General features: G+C 33.5%; 2 protein-coding genes across 3 annotated transcripts in view; both read right to left on the bottom strand.

The window, feature by feature from the left end:
- Stim (stromal interaction molecule) overlaps positions 1–3,984 on the bottom strand; it is a 124,542-nt gene extending 120,558 nt beyond the window's left edge. For both annotated transcript variants that reach the window (XM_085961280.1, XM_085961281.1), the window contains exon 1: positions 3,607–3,984. In XM_085961280.1, coding sequence (XP_085817406.1) covers positions 3,607–3,808 — 202 coding nt within the window. In that variant the 5' untranslated portion in view covers positions 3,809–3,984. The remainder of the gene's footprint in view (positions 1–3,606) is intronic.
- A 4,516-nt stretch (positions 3,985–8,500) lies between these two features.
- Positions 8,501–25,679, bottom strand: hmw (hemingway). Its single transcript, XM_085940214.1, has 4 exons — positions 25,503–25,679; positions 24,602–25,294; positions 10,767–10,983; positions 8,501–8,845 (listed from the first exon to the last, which is right to left on the bottom strand). Exons 2-4 carry the CDS (start codon positions 25,240–25,242, stop codon positions 8,789–8,791), a joined length of 915 nt encoding a protein of 304 aa, XP_085796340.1. The 5' UTR covers positions 25,243–25,294; positions 25,503–25,679; the 3' UTR covers positions 8,501–8,788.
- Positions 25,680–25,927: the final 248 nt, after the last annotated feature.

Below are 25,927 nucleotides of genomic sequence, written 5' to 3'. Positions count from 1 at the left end.
TTATAAACGTTAAATATTTATCGAGACATGGCCAGTAATTCTTAGTAAAACTCCAGAACGTTGGAGCGGAGCTCGGAGCAGGAGCACGGAGCAGTGGACCAATGGGATTTTATCCAGAGCAGAAGCGGAGCCAGAGCACCGAAAATTTGTGGTGGTCCAATGCTCCGGATGTTTTTTTTTAGTATTAAGTTTTCATCCTAAAATCCAATGAAAATATACATACTTATTTGACACTTTGCAACACTGGAATTATTTGAAATACGGCAACACTACCGAGTATTAAAATCCTCACTTTTTTGACAGAAGAAGCAGATAATGAAAAACGATTTGCTGTCAGAAAATTGTTTAAAATGAAAAGGAGACCAATAATGAACCTTATTTCAAAACTACTTATTTTTTTATTTTAACATTTGTATACATATTATACTTAATTCCTATTAAAACTTTTTAGCTGGAGCAAGTATAGGTATAGTTTTGTTTCCCTACTAGGCAGATAAAAATTGTGACCCTTTCATGTTAATTTTTTTAAAGCCAACTTCTGTTCATTCTTCGATACCAAGGGTTTATTCCCTTTCGAATAGTTATTCTATTGACATGTTCAATACTTTATTTATTTTCTTATTTTATTACTTAATCTCTGTATTTTTATTTTGAAAAATTATTAACATTTATTTTATGTCATGTCGTGAACGCTTTGAATTTATAATTTGTTATGTTCATTATATGTAAAATAAATAAATTTGATTTGATTCATTTGGGCACTCAAGCACAGCATTACATGATTTTTTGTCTTGGGTCCATAACTACTAACCACTAACCACTACCAACACTAACTACTTACTAACACCTATTCAAGTTGTTTTAATTATTTGATATCCTGGTTTCAGGGTATTGTGCTTTTCGTTCAAATTCAAAGATACGTTGTATTTTGTTGTGGTTGTATAAATTGTACCTGACTAATAATATTTTATTATTCTGGGTGCTCTGGTGTATTTTATATATTTTCTTTGATGGTATCATACACTGTTTTTAAATAAAATTATATGATTGCTATATCAAATGAATCGCAGTGTAGGTAACTTAACAGTAGGTATAACAAACTCCATAAATCATCCATAACCACACTAAAGACAACTATTTATTTAATTTTACCAAATTCACCAAGGCAGCCATGTTGATTCAGTTATTAATATTACAATAAGTATATGTTTTTATGTCTTATGGGTCTCAGGTTCGAATCCTCGGTCTGGCAAATACACATACTTACTGTTGTTTGTGTCAGAATATGGACCTAATAGGTTGAGAAAGTGGGTAGCATCCATTTCTCGTAAAAACAAAAATCTGTTAATACAACGTCCACCCTGTGGAGGCCCATAATATGATCTTCTTAGGATCTGACAGTCTTATATTTAGAAAAAGTTTTGCAGGCCTGCGAAGTTCATGTGAAGGCTTATTCAACCTTTACGTTGTATTCTTGAATATTGAGACACTTAACATTCATTATTTTTATACTTGCCATATTTTGTATTTTCCATTATATGCTTTATAATAATAATAACGCTAATAGTCACGCCTGGTTTGTGTACAAAACAATTTTATTATAAGTAATATACTTACTATTTGAATCGTTTTATTATATCATGAACTAAGTAAGTACTCAAAATCAAACATACATTCACAACATACCTATATATTTAAGAATAAAATTATATAAGCATGTAAGTAAATTATTAAATCATAGACATCTGAATTTCTTTTTTTGCGGCTCAAACTAATTTAATTTTTGCATCTCTATGCATTGATCCAAGTATTGTCATCAAACATGTAAAAGTCCTGTGTTTTGGAGCTAATGGGTTGATTGAGCTGGCATTTTTAAATGGGTGACCTACAAAAACAAAATTGGAACAAAAACTATGCTTTAATATATTACAAAGTACTTAAGTAATTAGTGTTTAATTTTGTAATAAGTACGAATAAGAAAAAAACTGGATGATCGACATACAATTTAAGAAGATGAATTTTGAACTACACTGTTTTAATTCATTGGGTAGGTAAGTAGGTAGGTACTGTTTTTTATTTATCTACTTAGTGTTGACATATTGTTTTAACAAATATCTGAAAAATTTACAGATATGATAAATAATTAACATAACAAGTTTGAGACAGGACGCATGGGTATATAAGTGTTATTTTGAATCCGTCACATGATTTTACATTCATAACAAAACAATAATTTATGTATTCCATATTCAAGGGTAAACAATTTTTCTTTCAATACAAATAATATGGGGCCAAGAAGGTAGATAGTATGTATCATAATTTATATTATATTTAAATACTTAAGTATATGAAGCAAAAAAATAATGTATAGGAGTTGTCTTTTCTCAACAAAAAAATCAACAAATACCTCTTTCTGTGTATAATAATAAAGGAAAAGTACGAGGAAGTTCTTACTGGAAAGTGTCAAAAGTCAAAACCTATTGACAAAATAATGTTATGGTCGACTGACTATACAAACATTTTGAATGCCTTATAACTACTAACACTCTACCTTCATATATAAAACGTAAGTAAATCATAATGATATAGTATTGTAATTTATATTACAAGCTAAAACTTTACTGTAAGCAAAATTAACCCAATTGCATTTTGCATTATTCAAAAATTTGGATATGGCTGTAATCAATGATCGAACTAATTGGTATGAAGTATCCATTCAACCTCAGGCAATTTAATTGCACATGCCTGCCTAAGTATTACAATAAATTTATGTCTGACTATTTTATTATTGCCTAGATATAAATACATACCGAGACATTTTTTTTCAATATAAAACTATTTCATGACATTGACACAAAAAGTTTACAAAGTTACCTACCTACATAGGTACCTGTCGTAGTCGTAGATTATACCTATTATTATCTATGGTAAACTTCAGCTGTCAAATGAAAAATACGCACGGGACTTTATGACAATAATTTAACCAAGAATTTGACACTTCTTTGAATGAATTAGTTTTAGCATTAGATACAATAGAAAAAAAGATCTCAATATGTACCCACGCAGATTATTTATAAACGAATACTTTCGATGCAATTTTAGATTTGAGCTCTTAAATTTCATAGTACAATGAGTCATCAATAAGGCATTGACGTAAAAAATGAATGGTAAGTCGGTTGAGGCTTGCGAAATACACCAAATTGGGCAACAGTCGCTAACATAATGACAGGGTTATAATATCGAGCGCCGATTTGTTTTTAGTTTTTGGTCACAAGTCACAAGGGCGCGTAGATTTATTTATAAGCTAATATATTATGCAAGAAAAACATAGGATATCCGCGGTGGCAGAGATCGAAACGGTATCTTGACAGCTGTCATAGGTCGCCGAGAAATTATAATAAAAATATTATGAAACAAATTGCTCGATCGCCGAGAAATAAATACCAAATTACGATGACACATTGTGGTTTTTTTTTAGATAACCGTCACTGACTGACACAGGGAACAATACATTTTAGCAAAGGTTTTGTATAAATTATGCACTTTGCCATTATCTGATAGGACGATATGTTTTCAGCTTTTAATTTTATTAATACGGTAACTTACTGCTGTCGTGTAATGCCGCATGAGACACAGCATCACTGACTAAGGAATAGGGCCTATGGGCACTTAGCACTGGGGTCGAGGACCATTGCATCTTCCTCGTCCCTTCGCGGTTATGGCTATCCCCGACCTTGGTCACTTCACTGTCACATTTATATATATGGATCACAAGAAGACACCAATAAAATACACCTTTTATACGCATTGTATATTATATACACTCTAATGTCGTAGAACTAAAACACACAACACAGGGCTAACACAACTAAAACACATAATTCATTTTTTTTAATTCAATGCCGCATCATAAACGACAGACGTCCGCGGATTCTCGCGAGTAAATTTTATTGCGGCTAGGAAAATCTTACGTTCAAGGTTGTCACACAATAACATTGGTACACATCCTACTTCGCTGGCCACTTACTAAAGTTGCCAGAATAAGTTTTCATATCCTGAAATTATGCAAAATATATCACATCTGGGAACTGTCAAAAGTGTCGGATTTAGTATTAAAAATTTTGTAACGAGTATTTCTAAATAAGTTTGCATACTTATATATTTTTTAAATGTAACGACTCAACATAATATAATAGGAGCTACTGATATTTTTTGTTCTTTTTCATTGTCAAGTTGAATAATGTGTACCTATTCATCTCAATAAGGAAGCGTTTTAATAAAATATTAGCTGTTAAACTTATGACTTTTTAATGTGACTGTGTGGTATTAAGTATCCTTCGGTATAATACATTTTGCCGAAAGTTTGATATATTTTCTTCAGTGTTATTTTGAATGAAATGAATAATTATTGAACGTCTTGTAAGGATCAAGTCTCAAAAAATCTTATTTTATATTAACATTTATTTTCCTGGCAGCCCTACTACTGTCAGATGATAGTAAGTTTGCCTTGCATGCTTTGCGGATTGCGATATTATAGTGCCATCTACCGAGCTACGTATAAAGTTTTTAAATTTACAGTGTAGGCAATCGCAGAACAAACTGTGAACAAAAACCTCCATAAACTGAAATATAGATTGAATTATTTTCAACAAATAAACACATAACAATATGTACATTGTAATCAAACTTATCATCAAAATGTCATTCACTCGCATCACTTAGAAATATTTAAAAATATAATTTCATATAAAGTAGGTAGTTACTAAAAACATAGTTTCGTATCTACACGATGAAATTCTGATAAGAAATGCTGACGAATCGATCGACCTGAATTAAATTAAATTTTAAAAATGCTTGAAATATCTGAAATAGGTACCAAGTTACCTGGAATCTGAACAACACAAACACAGATCCCGCCTCGCACCACAATCAGTCTCAATGGTAAAGAGATCTTCCCATAAATTTTACAAAAGCAATAAAATTGGCCTTTGTGGTGACTAGGTCAGACGGCCCGATGGGTCAAACAGTTGGTTAAAGCCTCAATTACATTGAGCTTCTTTACGAGCTGTTTATTGGCGAATTTAAAAGCGGGCGATTCAGCTACTGCGATTTGATGATTACACACGAAACTTTCCATTCGCTGAGAAGCCACAAGCCAGCGACTATTTTTACGGAACGTAGTTCGTTTTTTTACCGGGAGGTTGGTACTGCGCTAGGCACGCAGTACGCAGCGGTACGCAGTAGGCCCACACGCCGGCGTGTAGCGTGTAAAGTTGACCGGCTTTCAACTTTTCTCGGTAGAGTGTTTACAACCTGCTTATTAGCTTATTCGATGATTACACTGGGCGACTTTACAGGCAGATTGTAAATTCGCCAATAAACAGCTCGTAAAGAAGCTCAATGTAATTGAGGCTGTAGACAGAGTTGAGCATCTCTTCCCTCTCGGAGCACATTCTCGGACATTCCCAGAGGATGTGGTTTACATCCTGTTTTCTCAGCCGCATGAACATGTCGGTCAGATAACAAGTCCAAGCTCACAGAACTTGGCAGCGAACTCACCATGGCCTGTCAAAAATTGACTGGAGTCAACTTGGTTATCTCCAATCGCCATTGGACGTTAGGAAAGAACAAATATGTGTTCCTGCCCTTGATCGTCTCATCCTACTTTCGTTGCCTGGTGTTCTACGCCGTATCCAGCGTCATTTGACGGCTTTCTTGTCTTTGAGGAGCATCGTGGATGCACCCGCGTACCTGTATGTGCAGGTCAAGTGGAAGGATGCCGGCCAGGACTTGGAGCGCGTCCGTGGAAATTGAGTTGGAATCTGATCTGGACAGATTATCTTTGGGAAATGCGGTTGGTTGAAACTGACAATTTGTTCCTATTTTTTTAAACCCAATGCTTCAGGCCCTTCGCACGCCACCCGTTATTACAATATGTAAGTATAGGTAGGTATATTTTGATTTTTTGTCATTGAATGATAAAAAGGTTGGTTACATCTATACAATACTTGTTGTTTTATGATATTATCTTAGAGCATACTCTCTCTATCTGCGAACGTAGGTACATACTATTTAAATGGCTTTATGATATTATACCAATATTGAATGAGATTTATAAATTTAACAACTTAGTATAAGTTTTTAAATACATATGTACCTACATAAGCTTAATGGTTTAATTAACGTTGTGATAACACTGATAACCGATAGGATAGGTAATTTCGTGGTAGGTATCAGTAATACATGTGTTCCGGATGCTGCCAAAGAGTGCGACACTTCGTACCCTTGTCGCACAGCCTCAAGTGGGCCTCGGATTCGACTCCCGGGACTGAAAAATTTACATATTGTATTTTCAATGTGTGTTTGGACCCAGAGCATGGACCTAATAGGCTTGGCTTAGCAAGTGGCTAACATAATTTTTGTCGTATAGCTATAGGTAACAAAAAAAGCTAAGAAACCTCTAGTGAGGCGGCTTAATATAGATCCAATAATAAAAAGTAATTACCCCCAAAATACCAAATAAAATAATTTTCTACATTCCATTTAAATTCAGTAGAATAAAATTGCATTTGCATGTCATGCTGCGAGTTGCCGGGAAAATCGTTGTTATGAAAGACATGGTAATAATAATTAATAATGCATCTAACGTCTTTGCATTTCCACGTTTGCGTTTCCTTCTCCATCCGTGTATCCGATAGATTTATTATGATGCATGATGCATGTATGATAGCGAAAATTGGCAATATTAAATAACACGCACTACCTAGATTAATTTACTTTATATCTAGTCATTAAATCTAAATACATACGAACTACTTATCAATGTTATTCTTCCCAGATATTGAATACCACCATAGGATTATGATTGTAACATCCACTTGTGGATGTGACAGCTCGCAATAACTCGTAGGTGAACACATGGTGAACACCCTAAGTTACACCTGCAGGCGGGGTGATCAGTGACGTCCCGTGGGGGTAGGCAGAATGAGCGTCACTTGGGGGCGGCAGTTACTCGAAGGGCGGTAAATCGATGATAATCGTTTGGTATATAATATAGAAATAGCAACCTAAACTTAGTAACGAAAATATCTTTCCATTAAAAAAATTCAGCTCACTGGTTGGAAACAAAATTTACCTATTAATTGACTTAAAAGGTTTAACAGGACTGTAATTTTTTTGTCGAGTTCACGATGTCTAGTTTACTTCCGTTGCCCTTCGACGTCCTTGGTGACCGACATATGTTCATATGAAACGACACATGCACGGATGATAAAAAATACTGTATACAAAAATGGGGCGGCATTTTGGCGCTGTCCAGGGGCGGCATTTTGTTTAGGGACGTCACTGGGGGTGATTATCGCTAGATTTAAAGTGCGGCGTCTCTGGGTATGTATCTGAGAAACTGCGATATTCCTCGACGGTGGCGCACCCAGGATTTAATATTGGGAGGGGCCCAAGGAGGATAATGTAAATTAGTCCAGGGCCCCTTGCCCCCCCCCTCCCCCGTGTGTGCGCCACTGTTTCTCGATTGAAGTGACAAGAATCATCTATGTGTAAATTTAATATGAAAGTCAATGACACCTGCTATATTTTGTAAATCCCACCCTTTACCGTCGTCTTAAAAATCGATAAAAAATACCCTCCTAAACCATTTTTCTGGATGAGCTCCTGGTATTTCCACTCAGTTTTCTCCTGATCACTGAACGTCGCAATTTATCGCAAGATAAATAATATTGTAATCAAATTATTTTCATTTCAAACCTTCTCCGCATTGTCTTTATCGTCCAATGAAGCACATCATTTGGAATTAATGGCCTATCCATGTCGACTGCATAAAAGCAATACCTACCAATGGCTCTATTAAGAGCGTACATAAGTGAAACGGCAAATAATTTTCAACACTATGTGGGACGTAATTTCAGCCGCGTTGCCATTCGGAGAGCGATAGTCGACTTGTGAGCACGTCAATTTGTTTTGTGATGGCGTCGGAGGAATATATTCTTAAATCGTGTAAATATGACTAAAAAACGTTCCGCATGTACTTGAAAAAGAAAACACGTCAATGAATATACTATTATTATTAGTAATATAACAATAAACATAACATTAAATGTACGCATGTTGGATTTTTATAACAAATTATATTTCGTTCGGCTCGCGTCATTTGCACAATCCGCGCATCACCCAGTCACGATCTTTTTAGACCATGCCTCAGCTGAGGTATAGCCTTAACAGTGCTGAACAAACAAAGGCCTGCTTTAGAAGTTCTTTGTTTTTAATAAACTAAGTATGTAGTAGAATTAGACACTCACTACTCCCATGATGATACCAAATATGTAACATTTTCTATCAGTCGAACATAGTTAAATATAAAATACTAATACATAATAATATCTACTGAAGAAGCAACAAAAATGTTAGTACCTACCTACTTCATTACATTCCTTTGACGTCGAACAAATGGTTAATGGGAAAGTAAAGCAACATCATTAACATTTTTCAGATATACCTTTATTATTGAAAATACGTAAGTGCCTACCTAATAGAAGTACTGTTATGTATAAAAATATACCTTTAATAAAATACATTGAACACCTGTTTGAAGTATAAAAATACTAATCAGTCATGAATAATTATTTGATGGTCTTTAATAACATATTACAAATTGATATTAATTATTATTGTTAATAATAGGTATTCATAATACACAATATTTATAATGTCAAAATGATTTAAATTCACTGTTTTCGCTACTTATGTTTCTGTAGGCAATAAATCACCGAACTATCTATTTCCTTAAACTCTGGTTCGATGGTTTGCTTGCCTGTATTTTGCGAAGCAGAATCTGAAAGAATAAATATATCAAATTATAATATAATATTGCAAAGAATTTTTGAGCTAACATTCGACACATAAGAAAAATGAACCATGAAATAGACATCATAGTGGGACACCAAATTATTGGTACTCGTAATACGCAAAGACTGCAATGGACGGGGGACACATTGAGAGAATGCCTGATGACAGGACACCAAAGATTGTGACCAGGTGGGTACTCCAGCGAAAGCAACCTAAAGGGGGGTTAAGAATTAGGTGAAGTAATTGTGTGGAATAGGGTTATATGAAAGCATATAAACTGGAGAGAATTGGTGAGGAATATGAGTCAGTCAGGCGCGCACGCAAGGGGGGGGGGGGGGGGGTTGGGGTTCGGACCCCCTCCTATAAACGAAAAAAATACAAATTATTGAGGTGCATGGAAAATTATGTATTCTTCTTCTCCCCCATGACTAAGGATCGTGACCCGGATGATTTCACTGAGAAAAACTTTCTCAATGGACTGGTCACTCCCCTCGGCATTCTATGATACGCAAAGCCTGCGTCATTGGAAGACCCGTCACCCGTGGCAACTCGTGAATTAGTGCAACCATCTGTGGGTCTATTCTAAGTAGAGCTGTGAACACGTCGATTTGTTTTGTGATGGCGACGGGGGAATTAATTCTTAAATCGTGTAAAGATGACTAAAAAACGTTACCCATTTACTTGAAAAAGAAAACATGTCAATGCATATATTATTATTATTAGTAATAGAACAATAAACATAACATTAAATGGACGCATGTCGACTTTCTATGACAAATTATCTTTTGTTCTGCACGCGTCATTTGCACAATCTTCGCGTCGCGTAGTCACGATCGTGTTAGACCGTGCCCCAGCTGACGTATAGCCTTAAACGTCGAGATTTAAAATAAATTAAAATAAGTCATAGCTTGATATGCGAGATTCAAAAATCTAGCCCCCGAAGGCACCTTCATCTCATAGGTACTCGTACGATCGAATTTAATGAATGCACATAATAAATAATAAGGTTCGATAGTTTAGGAAACAAGTTACAGTTTAAGTAACAGATTTCCAAACTGGGAGGCGCGCCTCCCTGGGGAGCCGCAGACTATTGGGGAGGCGCTAACAGGATGATGAATTTGGATTGACCACTTGACTGTTGAAAAGTAAAAATTGATTGAATTATATCTTGCGATACTTCGTTGAAACAAGAATTCCAGAGTTGTCACCCTTTTCACTAGGTCAACTTTGGTTGAATCGAAGTGAAGAATGTAATATTTTGTCAATCAAAGCATAACAAGTACTGGAGCATCCAATGTTTGCTTTCATATTCTACTCGTATTTCCAGGGAACTCAGAAATAATCTGTGCTGTGAGCATTTCCTATCTAAAAGATAAGACAGCGCATAAAATTGAAAAATGTCCCAAGGCACAACCTTTTCCCCTACATATATGTATTAGAATATGCAATATTAACCATGTTTAATGAAATCGCTTCGAATATTCATATATTCCACTTACGTGATGGTAAATTTAGGTGGACGTTGTTTTATATGTTTTTAAGATAGGGTCTATCAATCGTTCAATCTGTGTGCTTCCATCTACTTTTACTTTTATTTTTATTTTTGTTATTTTATTTTATTTCTTTTCTTATTGTATAATTAACTCACATTTCTCTGTACATTTTTCACTACGTTTTTAGGTACATTATGTACCTAATGATGCTTGTAACTATGTAATAAAAATTACGTTATATTTCATTATTTATCATGCATTACTATTATATTCGTTTTTCTTCATATTTTTAAATTACGAATGTTCGTACTTCGTAGTACCCTCACTTTGCCTAATTTCACAACCCGGAGCAGTTTTCGGTAATAATTCTGTTTTCTATATGATTCAGATCATAGGTATCAGGTAGGTAGGTACCAGATTATCATGCTGAATCTTCTCTTGAGCCCGTTTTCTGTTGACTGTTGCGCTCGATGACCGAGATTGGACCTGGCTGGACGGAGTAGCTGGCTTTTTTGTGTTACGATTTTTTAGAATTTTCTTCAGAAGAATGTGGTTTTCCCGCTCAATTTCCTTGCTCCTGTCATTCGTGAACGACATGTTTATCCGACGACCCTGCTTACCGGTGGAACCGCTAGAAAAGAAATTTAACATTAACTATATTTCATGACATTTAAATATAGGTAGGTAAGTATCTACCACAGAACAGATTAATAACTTACTAGAAATGTAAAAGCAATCGCCATGGATCAAAGTTCTGAAGCAGGGTAGTTTATGGCCTCACCGCCATAAAACCCAAGTACAAAAACCGCGTCGACTGTTCCCAAAGATTGAAAGCACCTGACATTAACGTGCCAAACTGAAATGCATATTATTAACTATTTAAAATAGCACATTCTTTTAACACGACGTATGTATATCCCATAATTTTCACATTCGAGAAATTCAGCCTGTTATACCACACCCAGTAGGATAAGCCAGTTCCCATTCATTTTGTGTTCCCTGGACACCAGTGTTGCCATCTTTTATATGCTGATTATAGTACAAAGGCGTAAAAAATATAATATTTCGTAAAAATATATAGTACAGGAACATTTTTCGTCTTGAATCCTTTAAAATTATAGTATTTTGGTATATTTGGCGTAAAATTATAGTATTTTACATTTTTCGCGGGATCAAAATTATAGTAGGTATTGTACTATAATTATAGTACGGTTTGCATCACTGCTGGACACATACCTACTTACTTTAAATAAAACTGATTTTTCTCTTCTATGATGAGTGATGTTCTATAATCGCGTGCCATTATAAAATCATAGTTTCTGACAATAAATATAATTAAACCATAACATTAACATCTCTCTAATTTATTATTTTAGCATGTAATAATAATACCGAAGAAACCTTCAGATGATAATACTAGATATTACAACAAAAAAGCAACTTATTAAAAACGGCCTTTTACAAAAAATGTCTAATAATAAATATCACTCTATGGAACTCTATGATCGCATCTCATCTTACCAATATAAATGTGTGCATAATAAAATTTTCTCCTTGAAAGTAGATAATAATTAGTATATTTTATTGCATACGTTTGACGAGTTTTTGTTTCAACATTTTTTTATAAAAATGTTTTCAAATTTTATTGTTCGGACCTCGGCCCCTTCCAATTATTGGAGTGGCATTGGCTATAGCCTTTTTATCCCTATGGTAAATCCGTACCTGATCGTTACGAATAGATTGCATTTACCAAACACATAACGCACATCCTTCTCTACCTCGTTATAGTCAAATTTTCGATAATAATAAAACTCTTTGTCATGTCATGTCACACGAAACATATTTTTGTCAACTTATTAGGCTGCGCGCACACGGCAAAGCGAAGTTTCGGATTCATCCGCCAAACGACGTTTGCGTTTTGTTTGCGAGCCGATTGCGTTTTAAATGCGTGTCAAATGCGTCAATATTTCGACGATGCTGTCCAAGAGAAAACACGGTTTTCAAGGGGATTCATAAACGCCTTTTTTTGAAACTGCACCCTGCTGCGAGAGTATTTATCTTTCATTACAGTAGCGTACAAGGGTAAATAAATCAATATAAAATCAGTACATAATATTGCATTATACCTACATTTATTTTCCCACTATTGCTTCTTTTGGAGCTGGACTGTTTTATATCGAAAGCGTTTTGAAAATTACCTATTGTTGAGCCTATTATATACCATCATCATCAATACTATCGACCGAGTTCAGACAGAATGTTCAGAAAGAGATCTGACTAATATTATTATAATTAATACTACTTATTTAATATTATTATTATATTTGAATGGTAGCTAGGAGGAGGGTTACTTACTTATTCAAGACCAGCTGACTAATAGACTGGAGGGCGATGATCCGGTCTTTTCGTACCCTAGAGGGGCCGTTTGCTGAAGGCAGACAGTTCTGTCGGTATTAATAGGTACAAGTATATTTATATTAATTATTGTTTTTTTGTTATAATATATTAGTTGCGATTAATTGACAATAAAATTTAGATAATTTATCTATTTAGCCGCTACAGTACCATATTCAATTACATATTCAAAAAAAGTTGGTAGTTATGAATTCAAAACACCTTTCATAAAAAATAGATTGAAATATTAGTAGGTACACTAACACGAAATTACCTGATATAGTCTCATTACAATAGCTATCTTTTTAATATGTAGCTATTGAATTCTAAGCAATACTATTCTATTGGAAATATGAACAGATTTTAAGGGGAGATATTTCAAATGTTTATGAATAATATGTTTTAAATGTTTATTTAATAAAAGATACAATAGGTATAATAATATATTACATTTTTCTAACAAATTATATACAAAAAACCTATAAAATATTTTAATTAAATTATATCTGTTTTCCCCATTGCATTAACGCCACTGTGAAATTCTTGATGACACTAATTAAGAAAGAAGGAAGATTTTTTAAATTTTTTCGGACTAAAGTAATAAATTATGTCATACAATTGCCTTATTGTGTTCGACAAACAAGAATTTATTTATTGCACTATCCGAAGAATTAAAAAAAACCTTTTTTTGTCGCCAGTGGCGAACTAAGAAAAATAAAATATAAAAATATAATATGTAAACATTACCTACATAATTATTAAGTATTTCTTTTTTACCATTTTACCTATATTTATTTTTTCCACTATTGCTTGATTTGGAATAGCATTCTGTTATATTATATCGAAAGCGTTTTTTAATTTGATGATATTTTCATAGTGTAGAAATTATTTTTAATGACTTTCATGCGGATTTTTGTTAGCTATACGCAAATGCAGACATAGTCCAAATAAGCATTAAGCATTCAAGTGAATCTTTCTGGTTGCAAGCAATTCATCATGACTTCGACAACAATAACAATACAGAACATGATAAAACAGAACAGCCAGGTTTTCTCCAGGTGTTCTGTTTTGTCACTGTCCCGTTTTGTCATGGAACCATTTTTTTAATGAAAAATACCCACTCATCCGGTCATGAGTTTGTCATTGGTAAATAAAATTTATTAGGCCTTTCTGAACATAATTATGTGGTTAATCAGTAAAATTTCTTAATACGCGCCCCCATAAATTTCAGCTTTCAAAAGTCGGTCCTGGCAGATTTCTTGAAACGGCTTTGTTTTAAAAAAATACTAAATACCTACCATTTTTGTTTTTTCGCTAACCCTTTTATAGAAAGTTCTTTTACTTAAACTAAATAACAATTAGTTTAGTTCAGACTACGTTGTGATTAAGACGTTATGGATTGTGACACGGATTCATTTATTGTGGCGATCAAAAACCACCCATGTCTTTGGAACTATAAGTGTGCAGACTATAGCAATAAAATAATTAAACAAAATGCGTGGGTGAGTTTGTGTAAAGAAATTATACAGGATTTCGAGGAGAAGGAAAAAAAAGAGTAAACTGCAATTGGTAAGTGTTTATATTTTTTATACATAGATACAACAATTGAAACCATATAACAACAACAACCGAACTATACCTTAACATTGTTTATTCGTTTTTTTTTTATTTAGTGAGTAGTTACAGTTGGTGACATCTCTCATTAGTTAATATTATTAAACTCCCAACATATTGCACAACGAGAAAACTATTGTTTACGAGAAATGAAATTTTAATACGCTTACGTACCGAATGTATTAATCGTATTTACAACGGGTTTTTTTAGAAACACTGCAAATATTCAAATTATTCAAAATATTATGTTTTTATACTTCATCATTTACTTAGTAGGTATCTAGGTAATAAGGTTTTTACCCTTTCTTCGTGTAGTTACTACTTACTAATGATTAGGTATAATTTAAACATTTCTTATACAGTAAATAATAGATTGATAATTGTTTTGGTGTAAATAATAAATTTTAATGCAGGTGTCTTGTAATATTACCCTTTCAAACATATAAGTACCTAATATCATCCCAGTGTAAATGTTTGAATGGACGCAAGTGTATTTATAAATCATAAATGGCAAAATACCGTGTACATATTTCTATACTCTAAGCATATACTAATAATAAATCAATCGTAGTTGGAGATCATTGATTATTGCGACTATTGTGCTTGAATGAAGTCATTATGAATAATTGTATTAATATGTATATTTATCTCTATATATATAAAAATCTCGTGTCACGATGTTTGTGGTCGAACTCCTCCGAAATGGCTCGACCAATTTTTATGATTTTTTTTATGTATATTTTTTAGGTATGAGAATAGGTCAATCATCTAGACATGACAAGACAACAATCTCTCATTAGTTAATATTATTAAACTCCCAACATATTGCACAACGAGAAAACTATTGTTTACGAGAAATGAAATTTTAATACGCTTACGTACCGAATGTATTAATCGTATTTACAACGGGTTTTTTTAGAAACACTGCAAATATTCAAATTATTCAAAATATTATGTTTTTATACTTCATCATTTACTTAGTAGGTGTCTAGGTAATAAGGTTTTTACCCTTTCTTCGTGTAGTTATAATCTTTTTTTATTGTAGTAATAACACCGACTTACAATAAGTTTTAATTCAATTAGTCTACTGTCCGCATGCAAAATTATGTGTAGGAGAACATTTGATTTGTTTTTTTATACTATATGGGTTGGGCGAATGGCTAACAAGTGACAACATTCTTCGCAACAAGTTTATTTATTAATATAATTTCCATTCCAGTGGAGCCCAATGTGTTTCGCTTTGGAGCAAAAATGTTAATTATTTAGCTAGGTACCTACTGTATTCTGTTTACTAAGTATTCACACATACATGATTTATAAATAATAATATGTAATGTTTAATAATAATGTGTAATAAAATGTAATATTAAATATATATAGGTCATACCACAGAACTGAGTAATAAGATATGCGAAAGCCAGTCACCATCGACCAAGAATCTGAAGCCAGCAACGCAAGAAATACTAAGCCCGTTTAGTGTCTTCGAATATTGCCAATATTGAATGCGCGTTTCGTTTATGTTAGAAACTTTAATGCATATTATGATACATAATATAATAATTAAAAAGGATAAAAATAATTGCTTTATTTTTTAGTTTTGTCCAAATTATTTACTTGTATTAAAAACAAAAAAAAATCTATAGTGCATCATTATTGTTAAAATTATCAATTAACAAGTCTGAAAGGTATTAAACAATCGCTTGTACTGGAACTAGCTAAATAATTAACATTTTTGCTCCATAGCGCGATACATTGGGCTCCATTGAATGGAAATTATATTAATAAATAAACTTTTTACAAAGAATGTTGTCACTTGTTAGCCATTCGCCCAACCCATTGGGTCTTTACGCTACTACGTACTTATCTATAAAAATCATTAATATCCTAAATGAATTAAATAACAGCATTTATCTATAGTAAAAGTTAAAGTAGGTAGGTATTGCCATCTTTGTATTTTCAATAATGCCTACTTACTAAAGGTTTCAAATCAACTAATCCATTGTTTACACGCAAAATTTATGTGTATAAGAAACATTTGATCTGGTTTTATATACAAATACTAGCTGACCCGGCAAACGTTGTTCTGCCATATAAATTATTTCTAGTGAATATTTTGGTTGTTAAATAAAAAATAACGAATATATCGTAAGTGTGTCGGGATGGGATATATGACAGAAAGAGGAATAGAGAGCTGTAGACGATGACCGCCGATAAAAACAAAAAAACATCAACCATTCATTTTCTCAATTCAAAATGAGTAATGATGTTCATAATGAATGAATTACCTGTGACAGGATCTCGTTATTTAATGTTTATGCAATATCTGTCTTGTCCCTTCCAGAAAATTAGCGGATATTGGAGAGCGTCCTATGAACGGTGTGTGTCAGCGATGAACTCCAGATTATTGTTTCTTCTTCAAATCATGATTTCTCGCGTCGATGTGCGGTCGCCAACCATGATTCCAGCAATGTCGTCAACAACAGTCGCATTGAATTGACGTACGTGCTCTCCAGCTGGTGTTTTATCAGGATTAATGACAATGTGTGATTGTCACTTCGCAATTCGTGCATGTGTGCTTTGAAGTATTTCAATAATTCATTGTGCTCATTCAACAGGGCGTCCAGTTCACCGACGATGCGCCTGGCATTAGGCGAATTGAGGCTATTGTAGCCGCAACATGCATCCACATGATTGATGTTCTCACCGCCGCGCCCATGAAGTAGATTTGCAAAAATGTATGTGGTTCGTTTGGCATTGGCAGCAATGGGCCTACTTTGTGGTATACTTGGCCTTTGATTTTGAACGTAGAATGGAATTGTTGACCATTTGCCGCAGTATTGTGAACTATTTCTGTTGCTCCGGACGAAGTCATTTGGAAGCATGAATTGAATGTGCGAATGGACTTCAGGAACAGGTTTGAATCTGGAACCGTGCCGATGAGCAAGCCGTTCAATGGTTCTGGTGGTATCTCAATTTCTGGTAGTTGCACTTTTCCTGATGCGCAACACATCCCGGCTGACTCATGTTTGAATTTGAGCGCATGACAATGGAGACATTCTTTGTCCATAGCACCAATCAACACTTTTGGATGAGCGGAATATTCAATATCTGGCTCGTACTCGAATGCGTGACGAAGGAACGAAGCGGATTTAAATGCTCGATGTACTTGTTGGCGTTGTCGGTCATTCGCTCTGCGTGTGTTAACTACGAACCGGCGCGCTTGGCTCCGTTTCAATTTTCGTTGTTGATTTCGTTCAGCTCGTGCCTCTTGTGATTGAGATGCACGCAATTGCGACATGCTTACACGCACGTTTTTGTTATCTTATTGAATTTGTTCGTCTGTTCTTTCTGCTCTACTATTTTGCATGTTTGTTGCTTTATTCGTTCAACGGCCCAAATGGCCCCCCTTGCGTCTTGCTGGCATTGTGCACTGTAATACACGCACATAAAAATAGATAAATTAAAATAAATCGTACAAATTTTGCACGCACTGCGTTGTGATATGCCGAATGAAATGTGAAAATGACGCGACGCTTCTCTTGAATTCTTCTCGGACGTAGCGCCACCTGTCATTCAACAACATAAATAATTTCGTTCTGTTTGAAATACGAACGACGGCTAAATTTGTTCATACAAAAATAATAAAATCGCGATTGAAAAATGGGAGGGTGGGGGTAGGAGGGTGAAAATTTGGGGTTATAGGTATTTTTTTATGTCAAATAATAAAAAAAATACAAAAAAAAATTGTCAAAAAAATAAAAGAAAACTTTTCTGGATTGAGATACCCTTATCACCTAGCGGTATGAAATATACTTGTTGACCTATTCTCATACCTAAAAAATATACATAAAAAAAATCATAAAAATTGGTCGAGCCATTTCGGAGGAGTTCGACCACAAACATCGTGACACGAGATTTTTATATATATAGAGATAAATATACATATTAATACAATTATTCATAATGACTTCATTCAAGCACAATAGTCGCAATAATCAATGATCTCCAACTACGATTGATTTATTATTAGTATATGCTTAGAGTATAGAAATATGTACACGGTATTTTGCCATTTATGATTTATAAATACACTTGCGTCCATTCAAACATTTACACTGGGATGATATTAGGTACTTATATGTTTGAAAGGGTAATATTACAAGACACCTGCATTAAAATTTATTATTTACACCAAAACAATTATCAATCTATTATTTACTGTATAAGAAATGTTTAAATTATACCTAATCATTAGTAAGTAGTAACTACACGAAGAAAGGGTAAAAACCTTATTACCTAGATACCTACTAAGTAAATGATGAAGTATAAAAACATAATATTTTGAATAATTTGAATATTTGCAGTGTTTCTAAAAAAACCCGTTGTAAATACGATTAATACATTCGGTACGTAAGCGTATTAAAATTTCATTTCTCGTAAACAATAGTTTTCTCGTTGTGCAATATGTTGGGAGTTTAATAATATTAACTAATGAGAGATGTCACCAACTGTAACTACTCACTAAATAAAAAAAAAACGAATAAACAATGTTAAGGTATAGTTCGGTTGTTGTTGTTATATGGTTTCAATTGTTGTATCTATGTATAAAAAATATAAACACTTACCAATTGCAGTTTACTCTTTTTTTTCCTTCTCCTCGAAATCCTGTATAATTTCTTTACACAAACTCACCCACGCATTTTGTTTAATTATTTTATTGCTATAGTCTGCACACTTATAGTTCCAAAGACATGGGTGGTTTTTGATCGCCACAATAAATGAATCCGTGTCACAATCCATAACGTCTTAATCACAACGTAGTCTGAACTAAACTAATTGTTATTTAGTTTAAGTAAAAGAACTTTCTATAAAAGGGTTAGCGAAAAAACAAAAATGGTAGGTATTTAGTATTTTTTTAAAACAAAGCCGTTTCAAGAAATCTGCCAGGACCGACTTTTGAAAGCTGAAATTTATGGGGGCGCGTATTAAGAAATTTTACTGATTAACCACATAATTATGTTCAGAAAGGCCTAATAAATTTTATTTACCAATGACAAACTCATGACCGGATGAGTGGGTATTTTTCATTAAAAAAATGGTTCCATGACAAAACGGGACAGTGACAAAACAGAACACCTGGAGAAAACCTGGCTGTTCTGTTTTATCATGTTCTGTATTGTTATTGTTGTCGAAGTCATGATGAATTGTTTGCAACCAGAAAGATTCACTTGAATGCTTAATGCTTATTTGGACTATGTCTGCATTTGCGTATAGCTAACAAAAATCCGCATGAAAGTCATTAAAAATAATTTCTACACTATGAAAATATCATCAAATTAAAAAACGCTTTCGATATAATATAACAGAATTCTATTCCAAATCAAGCAATAGTGGAAAAATAAATATAGGTAAAATGGTAAAAAAGAAATACTTAATAATTATGTAGGTAATGTTTACATATTATATTTTTATATTTTATTTTTCTTAGTTCGCCACTGGCGACAAAAAAAGTTTTTTTTTAATTTTTCGGATAGTGCAATAAATAAATTCTTGTTTGTCGAACACAATAAGGCAATTGTATGACATAATTTATTACTTTAGTCCGAAAAAATTTAAAAAATCTTCCTTCTTTCTTAATTAGTGTCATCAAGAATTTCACAGTGGCGTTAATGCAATGGGGAAAACAGATATAATTTAATTAAAATATTTTATAGGTTTTTTGTATATAATTTGTTAGAACAATGTAATATATTATTATACCTATTGTATCTTTTATTAAATAAACATTTAAAACATATTATTCATAAACATTTGAAATATCTCCCCTTAAAATCTGTTCATATTTCCAATAGAATAGTATTGCTTAGAATTCAATAGCTACATATTAAAAAGATAGCTATTGTAATGAGACTATATCAGGTAATTTCGTGTTAGTGTACCTACTAATATTTCAATCTATTTTTTATGAAAGGTGTTTTGAATTCATAACTACCAACTTTTTTTGAATATGTAATTGAATATGGTACTGTAGCGGCTAAATAGATAAATTATCTAAATTTTATTGTCAATTAATCGCAACTAATATATTATAACAAAAAAACAATAATTAATATAAATATACTTGTACCTATTAATACCGACAGAACTGTCTGCCTTCAGCAAACGGCCCCTCTAGGGTACGAAAAGACCGGATCATCGCCCTCCAGTCTATTAGTCAGCTGGTCTTGAATAAGTAAGTAACCCTCCTCCTAGCTACCATTCAAATATAATAATAATATTAAATAAGTAGTATTAATTATAATAATATTAGTCAGATCTCTTTCTGAACATTCTGTCTGAACTCGGTCGATAGTATTGATGATGATGGTATATAATAGGCTCAACAATAGGTAATTTTCAAAACGCTTTCGATATAAAACAGTCCAGCTCCAAAAGAAGCAATAGTGGGAAAATAAATGTAGGTATAATGCAATATTATGTACTGATTTTATATTGATTTATTTACCCTTGTACGCTACTGTAATGAAAGATAAATACTCTCGCAGCAGGGTGCAGTTTCAAAAAAAGGCGTTTATGAATCCCCTTGAAAACCGTGTTTTCTCTTGGACAGCATCGTCGAAATATTGACGCATTTGACACGCATTTAAAACGCAATCGGCTCGCAAACAAAACGCAAACGTCGTTTGGCGGATGAATCCGAAACTTCGCTTTGCCGTGTGCGCGCAGCCTTAGGTTGGTTTGTCGCAGGATCTGTAAAATGTGTGGTCTGTGACCTGTGTGATAGATATACATAAAATAAACTATAACATTAGAGTATTACGATACGACTAATGGTTATATAATAACATATTACCTATGTAAATAGCTTTTACGTAATTACGCTCATTTTTATAATAAAACAATGTAGGTTTTTTATTATTGTGTCCTGCCGATGGGCAATGACCTCCTCCAAAAGCAGTGGCGTTCGACAATCATCATAAAAGGTATATCGATTTTTAACCATGGCGCCAAAGTATTATTTGGCTTGAAACCATTGATATACTCTACAACTACATCAATGCTTGAAACATTCAAGTCGACGGCGGTTTTCCACGAAGCAGATAATATATCGTCGGTGTTTTGTAAAAAGGGCGAATCAACCATTTTGGCGAAATCGAGATTTTAATGAAAATACAATATGTACCCCACTAGCTTTGTTGTGTAAAAACGGCGAATTTTTATCTCCACAGAAAAGTATTTAAAAACGATAATCGACTAAAATTAAATAAATTAAAATTACGAAATAAAAAGCAAATGTGACATATTAGGCGTTTTAAAATATTATATAATAATACCTATTATAATGACAGTATTCTTTCTAAGCTTTATTATAAACTTGTTAGATATTTATAATCATATACAGTTAAAAACAAATAAATGTTAAAAGTTAAAAATCCTCCTCCTGTAAAGTAGCATTTTGGTTAATTCGCCCTTTTTACAAAACACCGACGATATGACGGCGGCTTATTCATAAATTACCTATAAAATTTTTTAAAAATGCGTATTTTCCACAGAGTGGGTACAAAATTGCATAACTAATGATATATTTTTAACTTTCGATGGCGGTTTATCGCATAAATATTTGAGTCACACGTTTCACAGCGGGAATATATTAAGAATTAGAAAAAGAGGTGAATCAGAAATGCACCAATTTAGAAAGAAAAAAAATGAAAATTTACTCTTCTCCAATACTACCCTGAAGTACCTTCGTGACCATAATTGCGCATAATTATGAATCTTATGGATTCAAATATTTTAATACATATTTTATTTAATAAATAATAATATTTTTTTACAAAAAATATCTAGTTTACTTGGTAAAAATATATCCTTACACCTTGTATAATATCATTAGGTACGTACGTATATACATGTCCAAACAACATTCATGTAAAAATTCAAAGTATAATTTTAGCGAGTATAATATTTTAACGGGAATAATTAATATAATAAAATTTGCCTTTTTCATCATTTGCATCCCTCTGTCGTCGATTCATTGACCACATCTAACTTGTGACTGGCTAATAAAAAAAAGTAGTCCCTGTAGAAATATAAAGACACAAATTTCGGGGAGTGTCGGGGAGTCACTGGCGCTCTGATTTTTTTTTGTATTGTAGTCTTTATTTATTGATGTCTATCTATGTTTATTTTATTGTAGTCTTATTTCAATGAAAACAAATACTTACGTATGACTGACAAAGTTTAGTTTGCGCTATTTATGGCGGATCCTAACAGCCTACCTCCACCCCTACTGATAGGTAGTGATTATACGAAATCATGTAGGTATATTAATACCTACTGATGAAAGTGGCCGAAACCCCTGGGTTTCATAACCCGAAACCAAACGATGCACGTCTTTGTTGTTTATGATTATCGATTATACATTCGTAGCAGGCCAAATTTCATCAAAAATTTATCGCCATGCGACAGTAAAATAGACACTGCTGTTATTATTTGTATGTGATACCTTACTATGAGTGAATGACTGATATGCAAAGCGGGCGGGCAAAACAATGTAACTCTAATAAAAACATACCCAACTATCGACATTAATAATTTATGTATTGTCTTTACAGGGTTGTTTACCTATGACGTGTTTCCCATATGGGTGTTAATATTAACACGTGCACATTATATAGTGGTGAAGGGTAGAGGTAGGCTGTTAAGATCCGACATAAATAGTGCATATTAAACTTTGTCAGTCATTCGTATTTGTTTTTATTGAACTAATACTAGATACAATTAAATTTACAGATGGTGTTGGTTATTTTTTAAAAATCAAATAATCCTTGCCTCAACCAAAGCATAATGGTTTTGGTATGTTATGGGCGATACGACAAAATAATGCTAAATTTTTCATTCATACTTATTTGTTTTCGTTGAATTAAGAGTTGTAAAGAAGAAATAAATATTATGCAGTAGGTATCACAAAAGCAGTATGAAAAGTAAAATAAAAGGTACAAAAATTATAAAAGTTATAAATCATGGAAGCACGAATGAGCTAAGGTGGACCCTATTTTAAGAATTTATAAAACAACGCCCACCTACACTCATTCTCACGTAGGTGGAATAATAATATATCAACATCAGAAGCGATTTGGTTGAACAGAGTTATTGCCCTCCCAATTGGCATCACATCACCAATGGAAGGTTAGTTCTGCACCTTGGGAGAACAAACAACTGATGCTTCCGATTTCTAATAGTTATCAGGGACACACAAGAATACATATTATTACACATGTTGGCGTGTCAATCAATACTGAATCACTATCAATACCTATATAGTATAAAGATCATAATACTCCACCAGTGGCGCACCCAGGATTTAATATTGGGGGGGGGGCAAGGAGGAGAATGTAAATTAGTCCCATGGGCTCTTTTTCTTCTTCACTCGGTGTACTTACACCATGGTCCCCACATCCTAAAACGGGCCCTCAGGCTAGGATATTTGGCGGGCCCCCTACCTACCGCTAAGATTAAAGGCAGTGTGAAACACTACATTAACGTTTTCCAAATTGTGTTTTAGTTCAAATTAAGGGTACTTATACAGTGAATTATTGGCGATTTTTAATACATCTACTTTAATAATGGATCTGGCGAGTATCGACACAATATAATAATCAAAAAATACATTGCACAATTATATAATTAAAAATGTTCATGGTTATGAAGTATAATAGCGCCGTAGGCGACTTTTTTACTATTAAAGCTAATTTATGATGTGTTTTTATTTCACTTATCTGGTAAACCCGACACGCCAGCCCCCCCACAGCCCGGGCCCCCAGGATAGAGCCCTGTCAGCCCTCCCCAGCCATGATCTACACCACTCCGGAATTCAGGTGGACACCGAGAATTTTTGACAGTTCCATTGGGGATTGGGTTTCTAAAAAAACCTGACATTAGTGTTTCGAAATTTTTGTGTTAGAAATTAAAATCTAAGAAATTTTTCTAAAAAGGATGCTGGAGAATTACAAATCATTTTTTTGCCGTGTTTTTATTTGTCTAAGCCCAAAGGTATAGTTTATTGGCTTTCAATTTCAATGTTTAAAATCATTCTGATAATTTTCATGTTTGGGGGTGCCAGGGCCCCTTGCCTCCCCCCCTGGGTGCGTCACTGAACTCCACGGTATGTAATAATTAATTGTATATTAGCCTAAATTTAGAATCTGATAATATTCAAATTATTGTAATTCGTTATCTACCTGTTAGACGAACTACCCCTGGAAGACGCCCTCTCAATGATATGAACGTTTTCAGCTTCTATTATTGCTCGGCGATGGACCTGAATTCCTTGACTCCGCTCCCAAGATTGTGGACTTTTTGGAGCAACGCTTACACTACCATCTCGGTTTGTTAAACTTTTGGGAGAGATAGTCTTGTTAGGCAGTTTTGCTTTTGAGGCACTCGACGCAGAAGTAGGCTGTGTTTTAGGCGTCTTATTGAATTGTACTTCCGTCTCTTCGACATCATCTTCGAAATCATCAGAACTGTAGCCATCTTCAATATTATTTTGAGCATTTAAATCGGCAAGAGTATCTCCTATTTTAGTATCTATTGTTTTAATTGGCATATCTTTGTGACGAATTTCTTTGACCTCAAAATGAAAACTTCCCGAATCGTTCCCCTCATTGTGTTTAACTTTACATTTAAATTTATTTGCGATATTTCCCATTTCTTCAAAATCTATTGCCAGTGATTCGATTTCATTGTTGTTTTCCTCGATCAATGGCGTTTTTTTGCGCACCCGATTTGCAACACCACCATTTTTATTCAATTTCGCTTCCTGTCCATCTCCCGGATTCGTTCTCTCGTAAATAATTACTTCGTTATTATTTAACGACATAATAAATTGGAAACTGCATTACAAAAGGTCTCAATTTTTTGCACTTTATCAGCTGTAATAAAATTAAGAAAAACATTATTTATTATTTCACATTCACGTTTTTGTTTATTTTGCAAAATATTGTGTGATACATTTTTTGACAGGGGCTGTTATCTATTCATAGTAGTGTCATCTATAGTAAATATACCTATACAGTCTGCTTCTACATTATTATGACCAAAATGAAATTGATTACGTTTATTATAATGACATTTATTTACCTTGTATTTATATATCGCTATATTTACTGTTATTTAGATGTCAAATTACGTTGTATGCAATGTCGCTACTTGAAACCTGACAAATATTAAAATTAACTTCAAGAACGTGAAAATATCGATTATTTTCGGTTGCGATGGAGCTAACAAACAAAATTTTGACTTCGTACTGATTCAAATAAAAGGAATGAAATTTTAGCGCTCAGAACTTGACAGAACTACCACCTGCACGACACTAAATTTAATAATTGCATTTGGGGAATATTATTTTTTTCAGCAAATCAGTACTGCAAATACCTCCAATAAAACTATTCATTCGAATTTAGTGTATAATTTTGTATCGCATCGTAATCAAGTTTTATAGTGTTTAGTAATATCTACTTATATAATATTTTTTTTACGGATTTTGAGAATGACATATTGGTTGT

The sequence above is a fragment of the Rhyacophila brunnea genome, unplaced genomic scaffold (assembly GCF_057557595.1).
Source record: "Rhyacophila brunnea isolate RB1 unplaced genomic scaffold, BYU_Rbru_1.0 scaffold_12, whole genome shotgun sequence".
Lineage (NCBI taxonomy): Eukaryota > Metazoa > Arthropoda > Insecta > Trichoptera > Rhyacophilidae > Rhyacophila > Rhyacophila brunnea.
The sequence above is the reverse complement of the archived record's forward strand: the minus strand, read 5'-3'. Positions and strand labels throughout refer to the sequence as shown.